This window comes from Carassius carassius, chromosome 43 (assembly GCF_963082965.1).
Source record: "Carassius carassius chromosome 43, fCarCar2.1, whole genome shotgun sequence".
NCBI lineage: Eukaryota > Metazoa > Chordata > Actinopteri > Cypriniformes > Cyprinidae > Carassius > Carassius carassius.
This window is the reverse complement of record NC_081797.1, coordinates 3,171,420-3,191,147: the sequence shown is the minus strand read 5'-3', so window position 1 is coordinate 3,191,147 and position 19,728 is coordinate 3,171,420. Positions and strand designations below refer to the sequence as shown.

At 35.9% G+C, this 19,728-nt stretch overlaps 1 protein-coding gene across 8 annotated transcripts in view; it reads right to left on the bottom strand.

Moving 5' to 3' along the window:
* neo1b (neogenin 1b) overlaps window positions 1-19,728 on the bottom strand; it is a 127,427-nt gene that overhangs the window by 32,889 nt on the left and 74,810 nt on the right. For all 8 annotated transcript variants that reach the window (XM_059536517.1, XM_059536515.1, XM_059536510.1 and 5 more), the window contains 3 exons: window positions 18,740-18,876; window positions 14,443-14,597; window positions 12,073-12,193 (listed from right to left, as the gene is read on the bottom strand). In XM_059536517.1, coding sequence (XP_059392500.1) covers window positions 12,073-12,193; window positions 14,443-14,597; window positions 18,740-18,876 — 413 coding nt within the window. The remainder of the gene's footprint in view (window positions 1-12,072; window positions 12,194-14,442; window positions 14,598-18,739; window positions 18,877-19,728) is intronic.

Below are 19,728 nucleotides of genomic sequence, written 5' to 3'. Positions count from 1 at the left end.
TTCAAAGGGGTCCTATTATGTCTTCATTTCCTTTTGGGGGTGTACAAGAACATGCTCTCATGCTTAGAGGTTTTGGTGTATTATTTTTCACATAATTTACATTATTACAATACCTTTCTCCCCAGCCTGGCACAAACAGCTCAATTAGTTCCAGGTTTGATGAAGGCCCGCCTTTCAAAAAACAGCTGTCCCAGTGCGTTTTGATTGGCGAACAGCTCAGATGGTGTTTCAGTACTGCCCCGCTCCCTTGCCAAAGCAGTAAGTTAAGGTTAAGTTAAGGATGGTGTCAATATTGCCATATCAATTTGCGCAGGATTCAGACTCCGAGAATACTGAATATATAAAACTGTTATACAGTTGAATTTATTTATACCATAGTCTCTTAACTGAAGAGTAAATTCTGCAGATTACATCATTGTCCAGTAATGAACTGCCAGCAATTTATAAAAATGTTTGTATAACTTTAACATACATATTTACATACATAATTATTCAGGTGCATGTGTAATAACTGCGTTAAAATGCCCAGTGAGGTAGAAAATATGAGCTAGAAACCTTGATGCTACAGCAGCACTTCTTCATTTTCGTCTTCTTGTCTGATGCACTCAACCAAGTGTTTTAAGCATGACCTCAACCAATTAGCGTAGGTGGGAATTATTTTAGTGATATTCTCATGAGCTGCTTTGTGAGATCGCAAAAACCCAGGAAAAAAACACTGTAGTCCAAACGAGCCATTCGTTGTAGTTCTTGTAGTTCTTGTTCTTGTATTAAAAAAACAACAACAATATCTCCCTTTTGGAGTGGACTTTGAGATTTGTAATTTTGTAGATCTTTTTATGCCCAAACACACACACTACACACTGACTAAAATTCAAAAAGTGAAAAAGCATAATAGGACTCCTTTAAATCTAAAACCCAAAATAAACCGCATTAGGACTGAAGTACTTCATCCCTGAAAATCTTACAAGGGAAAAGGGATAATAAATGAGAGGTGAGGAAGATAAAAGAGGAGGATGATGTGATGGCTGAAGGAATGACGTGTCATGTTGATATGAAAATGGCATTAAAGTGTTTCCTCTGAAGATGTAATAGCTTCGTGCACAAAGAGGCTGGCACTACAAAGGTTACAACCTGATATACTCGTCTCACATCCAGAGCTTTGATCTTCAGTGCTCCTAATACGTCTGCTTATTGAGATGAAAGCTTAGGATAATTTCAGCAGAATGTTTTCTTAGGGCAGTCCGACTTCTGCCTGAACCGCTTCTACAACCAAACCAAGTTATTGAGACAATTAATTAGTGGTGTTTACTAAGTCAAGCGCCACTATTGTAACTGTTCATACTTGTACCTCCAAACTTGAGGTTAAACATACAAGAAAGTAAGAAACCATCTAAGAACCTCTTAGAACACCTTAAAAAACCATATGGAACACCAGATCAACCAACCACAACCACCATGATACCTTGTCAACTACCCAGAACACCCTATAAACGGCAGAACGTTAGAACCTGACTGATAAATCGTTTAGCCAATATTATCAAGCTGATATGAGCCTGTATATTTGCCGCCGATATTAATTTTTTTTTTAAGAACATATAACGCAGATTAAATGCTTCTGAATGGCGTAAATACTTAGTTTGTCCAACAGAGTGCACTTCATTGTTTGCTACTGGTTACTCAGGTCACTGTTATACAGATGCGCAGATGTGCTCAAACTTCACCCGAGTCCGCTGCTTCAAATTATCTACTCGCCACTCACCCACACCTATATCTGAGTGTCACATTACAATGATTTTAATTCTTAGTTTTGGATGATGATATGATGAATGGATGGCTCATTTTTAACAGCAGATTCAGTGATGTTAGAGACTAGAGCTGATCTGCGCATCACAGCACGCATCTGCAGCAAGGCCACCGGAGCTGATCGCGGCCACTCAAGTCAATGCAGGAATTTATACCGACCATGCCGCGGCCCAGAACTTATGCTTCTCTATAGAATTCTATTGTAATGTTGCAGCGCTACTTTACCCAGAACACCCTAACAACTTCCCTAGAACACCATATCAACCACCCAGAACTCCCAGAATACCCCATCAACCACCCAGAACACTCTGAACACTCAATCAATTACCCAGAACACCCCACTAACAACACAGAACAACCAGGATACCCCCTCAACTACCCAGAACACCTTAACAACTTCCCTAAAACACCCTATCAATCACCAAGAACACCCAGAAAACCGTCAACCACCCAAAATACCGGAATACCCTATCAACTACCCAGAACACCATCAACCCCACAGAACAACCAGAATATCCCATCAACTCCTCAGAACACCCTATCAACCACACCGAACATGCAATCGTCCCCCCAGAACTCCCTTTTAACCACCCAGAATGCTTTAGCAAACACTAAATACTCCCAGAACACCCTATCAACTACCATACCATTCATTCTATATAAATACATTATTCCAAAATGTTAAAATCAAATAATGTTGGTGCGAATAAAACAAAGATTCAAAGTGTTTCATTTGTCAAATAAAATTTTTTTAGGGTAATGATATCAACACACTGTCAACCACCCAGAACACCTTATCAACTACCCAGAACATGCTATCAACTACCCAGATCTCCCAGAACACGCTATCAACCACCCAGAACATCCTATCAACTACCCAGAACATGCTATCAACTACCCAGAACACCAAGAACACTCTATCATCCACCCAGAACAGTCTATCAAATACCCAGAACACCCAGAACACCCTATCATCCACCCAGAACACCCTATCAACCACAAAGAACATGCTATCAACTACCCAGAACATGCTATCAACCACCCAGAACATGCTATCAACCACCCAGATCTCCCAGAACACGCTACCAATCACCCATAACACACTATCAACCACCCAGAACACCTTATCAACTACCCAGAACATGCTATCAACTACACAGAACACCAAGAACACCCTATCAACCTCCTAGGATACCAAGAACAGTCTATCAACCACTCAGAACATGCTATCAACTACACAGAACACACTATCAACCACCCAGAAAACACAATCAACCACCCAGAACACCAAGAACACCCTATCAACCACCTAGAATACCAAGAACAGTCTATCAACTACCCAGAACTACATAGAACAACAAGGATTCCCAATCAACCACCAAGAACACCATATATCAACCATCCAGAAGACCCTATCAACCACACAGAACAACCAGGATCCTTATCAACCACCATAATCACCCAGAACTTTCTATAGACTACCCAGGGCTGTGTTCCCAAAAGCATCATAAGCCTAAGCTGATTGTAGCTCCATTGGTTTCAGTGGGTCTACAATGTACTTACTACCCAGAACACCCCAAAACACACAGTCTTTTACAAAAGTCAAAGGGGTAAATAAATCAGCTTGCTTGTGTCTTGTTCTAAAACTTCCCTGGTTCTATTAGACCTCTATACTTCTCTATATATCTTGCTGCCTGCTGAAACAGAGATGACGTGTGCATTTCAATCACACCTGACAGTCTGTTTGCGTAACCTAAAACCCACAGGAAGATTGAGAATGGTACAGCGCTCAGGAAAAGGATGGCCCGCCTAAATGCTTCACACCTTTATTTATATCTGTCCTGATATTTTTGGACTCATGTTTAAGTCATAAGGTCATTATGATCGTTGCCATTAGCTGGGTGGAGAGAAAGCGGACGACCGGCAAGCCAAGCGCGTGTGCCACTTCCTGTCAAAACCCAAAAGCCCCATAATCCCACAGAGAGAGCTTCCTGTATGGAGTGGGTGTGGAGAAACAAGGATGTTTCTGATTGTACAATTACACAGTAGGGATTAAATATATATATTTTTCTCTCTTGATCACATTCTCTCTCTCCATCCAGCTGAGTGACTGACAGGGACCCTGGCCAGCTCATCAATAGCCATTCACACAATCCAATAACAACTGATTGCTCATCAATCGAGCAAAACATCAGCAACAGCAGTGAAGCTGCAGACCTCCAGAGGGCCAATGCTGCAGAAATCACATTCCAATCAAGGGGTTTGTCAAATGGAGGGCTTCACCTCGGTAAACACACTCATAATCACACACAACAGATCTAGATGGGAAAGACATTAAATGGTACATGGTGACAAGCTTCAGGGCCTGAATATTTCTTCATTCCCATCATGTAGGATGGTATGTTGGTAGTTAGGTATTTTGCTACATTGCTTTTACTGTGTGAGGGAGAGCCTTTCAAAATAGGGGCACATAGAATAATGAATTCATTTTGTACAAATAAATGTAAATTAATAATAATACTATTAATGAACAATTTTATTAAATTTTATGAAATTATTAATTAAAAAGAGTATTTTTTTCTCTTTCATTTTTGACAATATTCATTTTAATTAAAAATTAATAATTTTTTTTAATTAATTCAATTTGCTATTAAGAATGAATCAGAAAGTAGTTGTTCAATTACTTATAATTTTAACAAATGAATGATAAAAAAACAATGTTTTTGTGACAGGTACAGTTAGATATTGAAATGGACTTAATAATAATAATAATAAAATTAATGATATTAAAATGTTAATTAAAATGTAAGGGTTTAATTAAAGAATGAACTTAAAACTAATGATAAAAAATGTAAACAAAACAAATGTAAAAAAATAAAACCAGTTTTTTGTGACAGGATCAGTTAGTTAGTGATACCGACAGACAATAAAATTAATAATTTAAACAATAATAGTAATTAATAAAATGAATGCTATATATATATATATATATATATATATATATATATATATATATATATATATATATATATTTATATATATTTATATATATATATATATATATATATATATATATATATTTATATATATATATATATTTATATATATATATATATTTATATATATTTATATATATATATATATATATATATATATATATATATATATATATATATATATATATATATATATATATATATTAGGGGTGTAACGGTACGCAAAAATCACGGTTCGGTACATACCTGGGTTTTAAAGTCAAGGTTCGGTTCATTTTCGGTACAGTAAGGGAAAGAAATACAAACATTAAACTGCAGGTTGTTTATTACTATAAACCTTTTTTAACAATTTGTTTACACTTTTTAAAAAAATATTTTGTAATAAAATATATATAAAATAATAAAGAATAAGAAATAAAATACTGCTGCAAAGTTCTCCACTAAATAAAATACTCTCAGTCTCAAACCAATATCATAAAATAAAATATAATGAAAAATATAAATAAATAACTATGATTACAGTGCAGCATTACCAATCGCAGCTTGTAGGCCTGCTCATATTTAAAAAAATATATATATAACTTTTCCAAAGTTATGTGTAAAGTGCAGCGTGAACAGTTTCAGTTTTTAGACCTGCTCAGATTTCGTTATTGCGTTGGACTGATCAGAATTAAGAGCAAAGGTCTGTTTAAATGCCGACGGGAACTGCGTTTGAATTACAATCGTTTTTTCCTAGTTGTAGTGATGTTCACACTCGCGTGATGCCTTTTGAAAACCTCAGGCCGGTGACACACTGGCATATTGCACCTGTCAAACATAGTCTATTTTGCCATCAATACTGTTGACGGTGTCCTTTATCAGTAGGCTTTATATTTATGCTCAACATGAAGTATAGATATTGTTGTCGTGAAGACAAGATCCTGGTCTGTCGGCGGTCTCCCTCTATATCACCTACAGTAGCAGCAGCGCGCCAGCGTCGCGTCAGGCACGATTCTGGTGTGTAAAGACACAGAAAACGCGAAGCAGCCGTCACGCAACTGATCTGCAGCAGAAACGCAAAAAAATATTCACTGTAAACCACAGCTAATAATAGGCCTAATAAAAACAAGAATGCGCAAATATATATATATATAAATATATATATATATTTGCGCATTCTTGTTTTTATTAGGCCTATTATTAGCTGTGGTTTACAGTGAATATATAACAGCTAAAACTCCCTTAGCTGTTATAAATTCACTGTAAACCACGGCTTCACAGGGCTTATTGCTTTTATAAAAAGGTTATTCCATATCACAGTATGGTTTCATAAAATAAAACAGACTAAATAAAATGTAATGATATTAATAAAAACAGTATTCTTCCACCAAACAATGTACTGTAGTTCCTCAGAATCAATTGTGGTTGCAACAAAGTAAACTAAGGTGTATGTTTGTAGAGTAATTTACAACAGCTTCGAACGTGGCTCATCCAATCAGAATCAAGGACCAGAACTATCCGTTTTATAATAAACATGGAAGAATAATACATTTTATAATGAATATGTTTATTGGTGCATGCCCCTATCTTCAGTTTATTTTTCTACCTGACTAATGAGTTTATGGTCACCACATATGTTTTTTCTGAGGTAAATGTGACTTTACTTGACACTGTTTACAAGCCGTTATATTGACGTCTTTGCACGGCTGACAGTGATTGAGCGATTACATGCGACAGGATACAGGTTGTAAAGTTGTACTCTTTCTTCTAACTTAACTTCGGATGTTTAGTTATGTTTGTTGTGTGCTGAAACTGGTATTAATGTGGAGGAGATGATCACATATATTGCGTCTGTTGAACTGAGGCGTTACAGCATTCTGTCACTTAACATTAAACAGCGCCAAAATGGCATTTATTGTTTGAATATTACAATACACTTCGAAATGTGAGACTTTTGCCGCATTTCCACCAAAATTACCTGGAACAATTGTACCAGGAACTTTTTTCCCCAGGAACTTTTTTCCCCCCAGACCTGTTGCTATCTGTGTTTCCACCACGGTGTAAAGTACCGCGAAGATTAGGCAAATAGACTGGTGACGTAAATCTGCGCGTGTTTCTCAATGCAAAGTAGCACATTTTGGACTTGCATCCTCCGTAGTTCAGACTTTGTGCATTCGACTCGGTAGTTAGATGTCCGCAATGATGCAAATTCGGTAAATTTCCAAACAGCAGCGTACTTGATAACTTCAGTCAGCTGACCATGGCTACTGCAATTTCCACTCTGTATATTTACAATAAAATGAAATCGGATATCAAATACCACTGCCTCCTTTCGTTTTCATTTAAACATAATAACAGCCGCAGAAATGTACTTCGTTCAGGGATGTGTGTATATATAGCCATTACAATGAAAAAAAATATTATATCAATTGCCTCTTTTTATTTTCATTTTAACACATAGATAAATTCAGAATCAGAAGGTCTAGCCGAGGTGATATCCGCCAAACACATTTGGCTCCGAAATCAGCCAAACACATTTTTAAATAGGCGCTGTCTTTTTAGATGAACCACAGAATGAGTTTTAAACAACCCGAAAATACTTATAAAATTACATTTCATGACACAATAACAGTAATATTTTGAAAATGATCAGAATAAATTGTGGTTGAGATCACAATGCTGCGTGAACTCAACCAATCAGGAAGTTTAGCGCCCAAGTCCCGCCCCTGAAAGTTCCGGAACTTTGAAAAAGTACCACCTCACCAGCAGGGACTTTCTTGCCGCGTTTCCACCGAAATTACCCGGAACATTTGTACCAGGAACTTTTTTTTCCCAGGAACTATTCCCCCCCCCAGACCTGTTGCTTTCTGCGTTTCCACCGCGGTGTAAAGTACCGGGAAGATTAGGCAAATAGACTTGTGACGTAGGTCTGCGCGCGTTTCTCAATACAAAGTACGCTGATTTTGGACGTGCATTCTCGGTAGTGCGGACTTTGTGCATTCGACTTGGGAGTGTGATGTCCGCGACGACGCAAATCCAGTAAATCTGCAAACAGCAGCGTATACTTGATAAATTCAGTCAGCTGACCATGGCTACTATTTTCCTCTCTGTATATTTACAATAAAACGAAATAGGATATCAAATACCACTGCCTCCTTTCGTTTTCATTTAAACATAATAACAGCTGCATAAATGTACTTAGTTCAGGGATATACAGCCATTACAATGAAACGAAATATTATATAAATTTGCCTTTTTTATTTTCATTTTAACATATAGATAAATTGAATACAGACCAAAGAAAACCTGTTAGATTTACCCCGCAGCTGAATTATATTTTATGTTTAACCATTAAAGAAACATCAGAGCCAGCGGCACACATCAGAAGGTCTAGCCGAGGTGAGGCTGCTTCTCGGCGGATAGATGAACACTGAGCTCCCGCTGATCGCGTGGAGCTCACCGTCTCTGAGATCGGCGAAACACATGTTTAAATAGGCGCTGTCTTTATAAATAAACCAAAGATTTGAGTTTTAAACAACTACATTCTCGCCTGAAATACTTTCAAAATTACATTTCATGACACAATAACAGTAATATTTAGAAAATGTTGATCTGAATAAATGGTGGTTGAACTCAACCAATGCTGCGTGAACTCAACCAATCAGGATGTTTAGCGGCCAAGTCCCGCCCCCGAAAGTTCAGGAACTTTGAAAAAGTACCACCTCACCAGCAGGGACTTTCTGAGGGGCATTTTTTTACCCGGAACTTTATTTAGTTCCTGGTTCCTGCGGTGGAAACACACAGAGTACCAGGCCAAAGTCCCTAGTTCCTGGGTAAAGTTCCTGCGGTGGAAACGCAGCTTTAGATTCATATTAAAAGTACTAAAGCACAATGCTTATTGCGATATGTTGGATGGGAAGTGCCCTTCAATGTTCCGTTCATTACCTGAAAACAGGCTAGACCATTTGATTCTTGGGATTTAAGAATCAATATCTTTCCGTAAAAATGAAAACCGGTTAATATAGAGTTAGCGATATTTCTTCCCAAGCCCTATTATATATATATATATGATGGGTTTATCACAGAAAAGGAAAGGGAAAAGATGCAAATAATGCAAATATGATTTCATGGTCCATATGTAAAAACAATTATCAAAGAAATGAAGTACCTTCCATTTGCAAAGTGTTTTATTTACTTGATTATTTAAATAAAAGGCATTACCACATGGTTTTAATTGTTTTTTTCCTTGATTTTCAGCAAAACTGAGTATATCTTGTGATATTGAGAGGATTTCTGTCAAAACGCCCACCCCTAACATTAAGCTCAGCGTAATGCATGACATTAACATGTTTAACAGAATGTAATCCGCAGCATGCTAGCAGATCTCATTACAGTCAGAGTCATAATTACAGCTGGAACGAGAGCGATCATGTGCTGGCACTGTGCTCGGAGTGTACTGTAATGGAGGAATGAAAGCCTGAGGGGGAAAAAAAAGTGTTTTAGCATGGAAGCTTGTGAAACCAGCATTCACACTCCATCTAACACTCCATCTAGTGTGTGACAGGTGTCCGTTCCTCTGAAATCCATGCAATTTATCACAGATTAAATTCTGCCATCATAAACTCAAACATCATGAGATATACATCTTGTTTGGTAAATTTTAATGAATGTTTTAATATTTAACATTAATATAACTAATAAAACGTACAATTAAAATTCATTATTAATTTAGCATGATTTAAAAAAAAATTTTTTTTAAGTTTGCTATTATTAACAACAATCAAATTGACAATAATAATATTTTTATATTTATAATATTTTTGTATTATAATTGTATTTTATTTTAGTTTACATGTTTTATTGATAACAACAAACAGATATACAAACAATAACAATAAGAGTCAGAATTATTTAATTTTAATTTTGAGATGAATTAACCCTTTACGTTTCTTCTCTGAGAGCCAAACGAAGAAACCTCTAATGCAAATGACTTGTGAAGGCTCGTGTGCATACACAGCAGGAGAATCAACAGAAGGGCCTGGTCTGATTTCCAAGTGTCCTGAAGTGGATTATTTCATGAATCAAAACAAAGCTCTTGTGTAATTGGAGAGGTTGAGAGCAAATGTTCAGAGGAAATAAAGATCTCACGCAGCGAGAGACACTCAAGCACATCAGAAACCAAGACGAGAGGCCACAACGGTTCACTGGACGAACTCCATCTTTACTCCTAAACAACAAAGAGATTAAACGAAGAGCAAAGAGACTTTTCCAACCCAAACTACAACAGAAACATAATTAGTAATTGAGAGTGACGCTTCAATCACTGAAATCAGCTGTCAACAAGTGCCCACTAAACTCCAACTCAACAGATCGTCCCTGCTGACCGATTCTTTTCATTATCAGGATTTCATTTCCTCTTCTCCTCCTCCCTTCCATTATAAAGTGGTGCTGAGGAAAAACAACACAATCTCTCTAAAGAAATGGACTACTGTTGGGAAGTACTACGACTACAACCATTAATAAATGAAATTAGAAATAGCACATTAAAATAAAATAATTTTTGTAGCAATATTATTAGTTAAATATTAGATAAAATAGTAATTCAATAAAATAATATTAATAGTAAATGACATTAGATATTAAGATACTGAATTTAAAATTAAGGGTCTCTTTTAATGATCATAATTTCATTTCCTCTTTTCTTTCTCCCTGTCGGGAACTTGAAAAAGAAACATAAATGAAAAAATAATAAATCAAATGAACAATACTACACTAAATTTAAATTAATAAAATAAATGTAAAACATTATTCAAATTATTGTTGTTTAAATATTTATTAAAAGTTAAAGAACATTAATATTAAATTATAATAAATAATATAATAAATATTAGTTCATTTTAAATTAAGGGTTAAATGTTAATAATTATGGTTAACAGATTATTCACACTTTAACAAATATATATATATATATATATATATATATATATATATATATTTTTTTTTTTTAGAAAAATATAATAATGTTTAATAACCACATTCAAGCCTATTAAGAAAATGTCGTCACAACGTTGTAATTAACAGAGGAAAAATTACAAGGTCTGTCATTGGTTGGCAAAACAGATAACCCCACCCCAAACTTGCTCCATTGGATGATATTTATTTCAAAACTAGTCCATTCATTTTTCATGTACTCTTAATGAATCAATAAACCTGGTGGAAAATACAGATTTAGCACAACAAAACATTCTCTGAGGCACACACCTAACACTAATCCTTTGCTCTTCCATTTTAAGTTTTTTTGCACCAGCATAAAAAAAGAAAAAAGGTTCCTGTGCATGCTGACAAGTGAAATAGGTCAAAATCAGTTCTGAAAACTTCCCATGAGGACTTACATCCACTTCATCTGCACTGGAATCCGATCAGTAATTAACGCAAGTCCCGTTCAGCGAGTTCAAGTCACTGTTTGCAGACAAAACCTCCTTAACGCATCCGCTGGAGGAAACCATATTATTAAATGACATCCAGAGTTCTGCACACGTAATTCGGGTCTCCGTCGAGAGGTGCTAATGCAACGCAGCGCACGTGAAAATGAAAAGCATGCACACTTTTCTAATAAAGCAGCACGGTTAATTAAACATTCAGCATTCACTGGAGACTCGCACCCGCGCCAGGTGCGAAACAGATCTCACACCAGCCATCCAATCAATGCAGCGTCATTTACGCCTCTGCCTGACGTGTGAGAACATGTGTTCAAGCCTTCATTCAGTGCGAGGAAACGTGAGTACGAATGCATGCGTGTGAAACCTGAGAGAGACGAGCTACAGAAAAACAACACAAAACAAAAATAGAGTAAACTGTGCTGTAAAAACCGTCTAGAATGTCTTAGCAGCATGCATACTGTAGTAACACAACCTCCCACAACAGCCTCACAACGAGTTAGCAGCAGAAAATGTGAATATGTGGATCTCACGCTTATGACACGCTGTAAAACAATCATAATAACATTAAAGCCACAAAGGGTTTGGACTCATCCCCAGAAAACATCACTGACGCACTGCCATGACCCATCCTGTGATAATGATATCTGTGTTTAATTCCTGTCAAAAGATCAATCGGTGAGTCTTGGCAAGTCTTTAGCCCATCACCGAACTAGAATAAACACTTGAGATCTGAGGGATTTGGCTCTGGAGCCAACTGAGCTATCTTGCACACGTTTAATAAAGTTTCTTTATTTAAGACGAGTATTTCTGCATAAACACACACAGAAATGCAAATATATGGAGAGGGAGTTTACCTAAATCCAGTATGATCAGCTGAGCGCTTGCCTGGACGTTCCCGGCGTCATTCTCCGCTAAACACTGATAAAAACCTTCATCTGATTTTACTAAACCCAAAACCTGCAGGTCATGCTGCTTCTGTGGGGATACAAACAACAAAACAGAGCATTGCGTAAGAATTAACGCAATATTATTATTTAAAAAAAACAAGAAGGCTAAATTTGACAATTTTGCTGGATAAAGATTCACAGTATTTAAAATATTTTAGATGTCAAAGGTTTTAAAACTTTATCCATATATTTAAAAATGCAATTAACAGGACTGAAAAACATCAACCAATTTAATTAAATCATTACTTAAAAATTATTTAATTGATTTAATACAGTTATACATGTCAATAACAGGACTGAAAAACATCAATCAATTAAATCATTACTTAAAACTGTATTCATATAGTTAAATGCATCAGTAACAGAACTGAAAAGCATCAATCAATCTATCAATAAAATTATTACTTAAAAATGATTTCATTGATTTATTACACTTAATTTCACACAGTTATATATGTCAATAACAGGACTGAAAAGATTGCACAAAAAGCCTACTTAAAACTGTATTCAACCAGTAAAAAGTGTAAGTAACAGGACTGAAAAACATCAATCAATCAAATCATTACTTCAAACTGTATTCAACCAGTAAAAAGTGTAAGTAACAGGACTGAAAAACATCAATCAATCAAATCATTACTTAAAACTGTATTCAACCCGTAAAAAGTGTAAGTAAAAGGACTGAAAAACATCAATCAATCAAATCATTACTTAAAACGGTATTCAACCCGTAAAAAGTGTAAGTAACAGGACTGAAAAACATCAATCAATCAAATCATTACTTAAAACTGTATTCAACCCGTAAAAAGTGTAAGTAACAGGACTGAAAAACATCAATTAATCAAATCATTACTTAAAACTGTATTCAACCAATAAAAAGTGTAAGTAACAGGATTGAAAAACATCAATCAATCAAATCATTACTTCAAACTGTATTCAACCAGTAAAAAGTGTAAGTAACAGGACTGAAAAACATCAATCAATCAAATCATTACTTAAAACTGTATTCAACCAGTAAAAAGTGTAAGTAAAAGGAATGAAAAACATCAATCAATCAAATCATTACTTAAAACGGTATTCAACCCGTAAAAAGTGTAAGTAACAGGACTGAAAAACATCAATCAATCAAATCATTACTTAAAACTGTATTCAACCCGTAAAAAGTGTAAGTAACAGGACTGAAAAACATCAATTAATCAAATCATTACTTAAAACTGTATTCAACCAGTAAAAAGTGTAAGTAACAGGATTGAAAAACATCAATCAATCAAATCATTACTTAAAACTGTATTCAACCAGTAAAAAGTGTAAGTAACAGGACTGAAAAACATCAATCAATCAAATCATTACTTAAAACTGTATTCAATCAGTAAAAAGTGTAACTAACAGGACTGAAAAACATCAATCAATCAAATCATTACTTAAAACTGTATTCAACCCGTAAAAAGTGTAACTAACAGGACTGAAAAACATCAATCAATCAAATCATTACTTAAAACTGTATTCAACCAGTAAAAAGTGTAAGTAACAGGACTGAAAAACATCAATCAATCAAATCATTACTTAAAACTGTATTCATACAGTTAAATGGATCAGTAACAAGACTGAAAAATAGCAACAACAACAACAACAAAAAACTAATTAAAATCAGGATTTAAAACGTACAGTTAAAAGCGTTGGTAACAGGACTGACAATTGCAAAAAATAAAATATAAAATAAATAAAAATCATTACTTTAAACTGTATTCGTACAGGTAAAAGTGTCAGTAACGAGACTGAAAAAATGGGAAAGTATAAAACACAAATAAAAAAGAAAATAGCCAATAATCCGGATTTAAAACGGTAAAAGTGACAATAACAGGACTGAAAAAAATGTATCGAAAAATGTAAAATATAAAAGAGAAAATAAATAATAAAATATTACAACACATCAGGTTTTAAGACAATGGTGGATAACAGGGTGCAAAAAAGAAAAAGAAAAAAAGGGTGCAAAAAAGAAAATAGATAAAAAGAAAAAGAAAATACAATAAAATAAAGGATTAAAAATGGTTGGTAACAAGATTACACAGCTGTAAAAATGTAAAAAAAAACAACAACAAAAAACTATCATCCAGATTTTAAGCACTTTATTTCACTGACCACTTTGTTTAAAAAATAAAAATAAAAGATTCACCAGTAAATAAAATAAACAAATACATGTTAAAATAGGAATGAATGGTTAAAATGGTTTACTGTATATAATCATCCATAAATGTGCATCATCAAGAGTGTCTGACGTACCACTATCCTGAAATAATCACTGGGAATGACCGTGTCTCCATCCTTCATCCATTTGATGGTGGGCGGCGGCGAGCCGGTGACATCACACTCAAAGATGATGTCCATGGACTCCTGGGCGTAAGTGTTGGAGGGTCTCGTCAAGAACCGTGGAGGAACTAGAAGAAGAGAATGAATGAATGCAGGTATGAACTAGAGAGGAGGTCACAGGGTGCATTATAAAATAAAAGTGCAACATCCCATCGCTGGGATTCGTGTGACAGACGTGGCTATGGTGGGACATGCAGCGGCAGTAAAACTGAGTTTCCTCTAAATCACAGTTTCTTTGGAAACAAGCTAGTTTGCATTCTCTCCTTATGTTTATAAGTTGTGCAGGTAATGAAGCATGTTCAGTCGGGAAGAACAGAGCAAGAATACAGAGTCGCTAAATATAAAAAGAGTTTCAGATCCAGAGGTAGTTTTCTTATCAGCAGCTGCCAAAAGTGCGTCAAGGATGATTGATTCAGTATTTTTCACGCCCAGCTTTACCTTCTAATATCAACATGAGACATCTCCATCTGCTGTCAGTTTGAGGGGAGAAACAGAGGAAGATTCGTTTCCTTGAACTCTGCTCCGCTAACGATCTCTGGCAGTCACTGTTTGTGGTGTGATCTCAATTCTCTAAAGCGCAAAAACACACGGTTGTTTCTCTCCTGCAGCAGCCTTGGTGAATTATGCTGTTTTCAGACCTGAGTTCGATCTTCTGACCCTCAGACTCCTGCAGGACTGGGTTCACACCGGCTGTGCTCTCAATGGAATACTTGTTTACTGCGAAGCACATACTGAAAACCATCTAATGCTTTTAAAAACAAGTAGTAGGCCTTTGTGAAAAAAGTATGCCAATAACATTAATATGCTACATCAATGGTCTCAAACTGATTCCTGGAGGGCCACAGCTCTGCACAGTTTAGCTCCAAGCCTAATCAAACAAACCTGATCCAGCTAATCAAGCTCTTCAGGATCACTAGAGACTTCCCAGCAGATGTGAGATGGAGCTAAACTCTGGAGAGCTGTGGCCCTGCAGGAATTGAGTTTGTGGCCACATTGTCACATGACTTCATTCTCCGTATTTAACTCTGAATTGTGCAGGATTGACACAAGCACTAAACTGAAACATATAGAACTGAAGTATACACTGAAATATTCACAACGTTTTTTTGATCTGATTTCCAGAATTCTGAGATTGGAATATAATATACTTAAACATATGTTAAACACAAATACAAAAAACACCAGTTTCCACAAAAATATGAAGCAGCAGTGATAGTAATAATAATAAATGTTTCTTGATCAGCAAATCCATCATATTGGAATGATTTCTGAAAGGTTCCTGTGACACTGAAGACTGAGAAATGATGCAGAAAATTCAGCTTTACATCACAGGAATAAATTACAGTTCGCAATATATTCCAATAGATAACAGTTATTTTAAATTAGAATAATATTTCACAATTTTACTGTTTTTACTGTATTTTTAGTCAAGTAAATGCAGCCTTGGTGAGCATCAGAGACAAAAAAAATTCTACTCATAACAGAATTAATATAAAATATTATAATAATAAAAGAAGATATAATTTATGTATATGTACAGATATATTACTTTATTTTTAATTATATATATATATATATATATATTTGTGTTGATAAAAACACCTTAAATCAATTTGGAAATGATAGAATGTATTTGCATTTAATTGGGAGACAATAAAATATATATAAAAAAATCTAAACGTAACGTACAAAAGTAATGTCAAAAAGTAAACGTACTTAAATATGTACAAGACTACTGAAGCAAGTGGATTTAAGAGTAATAATACGATAACAGATTTTCAGAACACATCCTTTCATTTTAAGAGTAACTTTTAAAGCCAAACCCAAGCCAGTATTAACAGTGTTTTACACGGCTCTTTACAATCCTGCTAATCCGAGAGGGAATCCACGTAAAATCCCAGCATGTGAACCTCGGCTCTCAAAATATCTGCAGCACAAGAGTTATGAGTCACTTCACATGCAGATATTAAGAGATTAAAATGCCAGCGTTTAATAACCCATCTCAGTGTTTCACAGTATGAAGAAACGGTCACTATAACTCTATCATGCCTCTCATCTCCCAGAGAACCTCTTAAAAACACCACAGAGTTATTTATACATCCAAAGTCAGCCAAAGTCTTGCAAGAGAAGCACAGATAATGACAGATAAAATGCAAGGAATCTCTCTCTTGGAAGAGGAAAAAACTAATTGGCATTGAAAGCATATCATAAATTAATCACATCAATGAAAGCAGCACAAGCAGGCATGAAAGAGAGCTAAAAATATGTGAGTTCGTCTCAATGCAAGTTAAGATCTACTCACTGCATCTTAGAAATGCTGTTGAATACCTCAGAAAACTGGAAGTTTATTCACCTAGAAAAGACTTATAACATATTTTACCTGTCTATAGAGTTTGACGCATTGCTAACCTGGATTTTTCCCTTAGTAGGTGGTTAATGCGGTTGCACAGACGTACAGGAACTATAAAAATGTTCAAATAAGCACCTGTATGCATGTTTTTCAACTTTACACACCTAAACGGCCTCTGACATAAAGCGGGTTATTTTTACCCATCAGAAGCTAAATCAGATTTCCTGACTCCCCACGGGAGATTCAACATCCTGAGCTCTGTAACAAACCCGTCCATACGTGCGTCAGTACCTGCCAAAGAGGTGAAAAAGCTACTGGAAAAGCCATCAGAATGCATCTGGATGGGCTGAACGCAGCAGGAGGGAGGGAAAATAACAGCTCGGGTCATGAGGGTGAAGAGATCATGAACACACTGCCCACCGCTGTCCGCTTTATCTTACTTTACTTTTGATTTTATAGTGCACTGAAATCTCTTGCATCACCGCAGGCATCCATGTCTCACGAAAAAATACATCTAATTAGAAAAATCACACGATCTTTTACAAATGTTTTTTTTAATTCAGATGTTATCTGCAATGTTTGTGATCTTTTTGGGAAGGATAAGTGATTTATTTAAATAGTTAAAGAGATAGTTCACCCAAAAATGAAAATTCTGTCATTAATGACTCACCCTCATGTCGTTCCAAACCTGTAAGGCCTCCGTTCATCTTCAGAACACAAATTAAGATATTTCTCTGGCCTTCAGATACAGCAAGGGTACTTCACATCGTTAAAATAGTCCATATTAAATCAGGGGTTAAACTGTAATTTTACCATTAAAGCTAAACAAAAAACTGAATGTAAACAATGCAGAACGGATGTTTTCTTTCAGATCAAAGTGTAAACAAAAGAAAACATGTGATGCAGCAGACACAGAACAGCTCATGCTGTTTATGTTCAGTGGATTCTCAGTGGAGACGCGGAGGAGACGGATTATTGAATAAAGTCATTATTTTTCTTCTTTGTGCGCAAAAAGTATTCTCCTAGCTCCTTGCATTTTCATTTTTGGGTGAACTATTCCTTTAATCTAGGATCATGACATCATAAAATTAACTTACAAAAACTAGATTTTTCAGTAGCCTGACAGTTTTTAATGAGACGAAACTTAAAAATAACATCAGAAATGTAGCACTTGAAACCTTGAGAAAACTTTGCTTTAAAGTTAAAATGTTAAAAAGGGCATTCAAGCAAAGTACATTAGTGCACACACATTCGGCCTCATTCATCAAACATGAGAATACCAAAAACCTTTATATGTAAATTGTCACATTCAACGTAATGCTACAATTATGTTATAATGTTACAGATTTTTTTAAAGCCCCACCATGCAGTAATTTCCTCTGCGTTTTCTGCAGCACTTTTTGAATGAATGACCACTGTCAGGCTGTTAGTGCATTTACCTGTTCACATGTACCCGTCTCATGTCAAAAAAAAAAAAAAAGGAAATTATGGTTATTCAGGTGGCCACATTTAGTCAAAACTACAGCTATGAGTTTGAGTTGTGCATGTATTAACTCACATCTAAAGAGCAGAGGCTTTTAAAAGTGTTTCCATGCAAAACTCCAAATTAGACGGAGCTGTAAATTCCCACTGACTCCCCCAAAAAATAAATCCTATGCCAAGAGATGAAAATAATACAGAAAAAATAAATAAATAAAAACAAAACAACGCTTTGAAGTACCTCCTCCGCAGAGGAAAATGCCGTCTAGACACGTGTGAGTCTCAAATGCCTGAACAGTGTTGCTAATAATTACATACGGGAGGTTTAGTGCTGCTTAATGAGTCTGTTTGTGCTGAACTGAATGTTTTTGGGAAATGTACCGTGCACCGTGAGCTCTGCCTGAATCTCGCTGGTCATGTTGCCGCTGTCCGTCTGGCAGGCATATTTCCCAGCATCCTCTGCGGTCAGGTTAACGATCTGCAGGCTTCCCCCGCCAATCACAGCAAAACGCTCACGGCTGGAAAAAACAGAGAGAGAAACGAGGAGATGAGGATGTGTTAAAACGACTTTTCCTCTCAGCGTTTTCAGGAACGCCAGCCACCTCAAGCACACCACTGTAATACCGGATTGAGATGGAATCGAAAACAGGATACAGTATGGATTTAATTTCCTGCAGCTTTTCCTTTATGGCTTGAATGCACCGAAAGCAACTTCCCCCGAGTGTTTCGCTTGAGGTTTCTCAAGAAAAACAAACACTGTTCCTGGTTCCTCCCCGATGATTCGGAGGCAGGAAGAGAGAGAGAGAGAATTAATCTAAGATGAGCTCAGAATGGAAAGAAAGAATAATCAATAGTCACACACAACAGAGTAGAGAAAGCGAAGAGGAAGGATAAAGAGTCGACAGGGTCCCGCTGAAAACAGTCAGACCTCCAAACCTCACGTCACTTTATTAGAAAAACACTGCTATAGGGTAAAGAAAAGATATCACCAATAACTGAGTTTGACTAAGAACGGAGAGTAAACCGGCCTGGAACGATACCTTCCCACATTCACCTGCTCACTCGTCAACAAGTGTCTTCCAACACACCCAAGTGTCAAACTGCAGTGACAATGACAACGGCTGAGCGAATTCTGGTGTCAACTTGACGTGAATTCTTGTAGAAACTGAGACATAAATGCAGCAATTTTAAATATCATGCATTACCATTCAAATGTTGGTGCCAGTATAAAAAGAAATGTATACATTTATTTAGCAAAGACGTATTAAACTGATCAAAAGTGGCAGTAAATATGTTTTGTGTGTTCTATTTCAAATAAACGCTGTTCTTTAGAACTTTCTTTTAATCAAAAAAATCCTGAAATTTAAAAT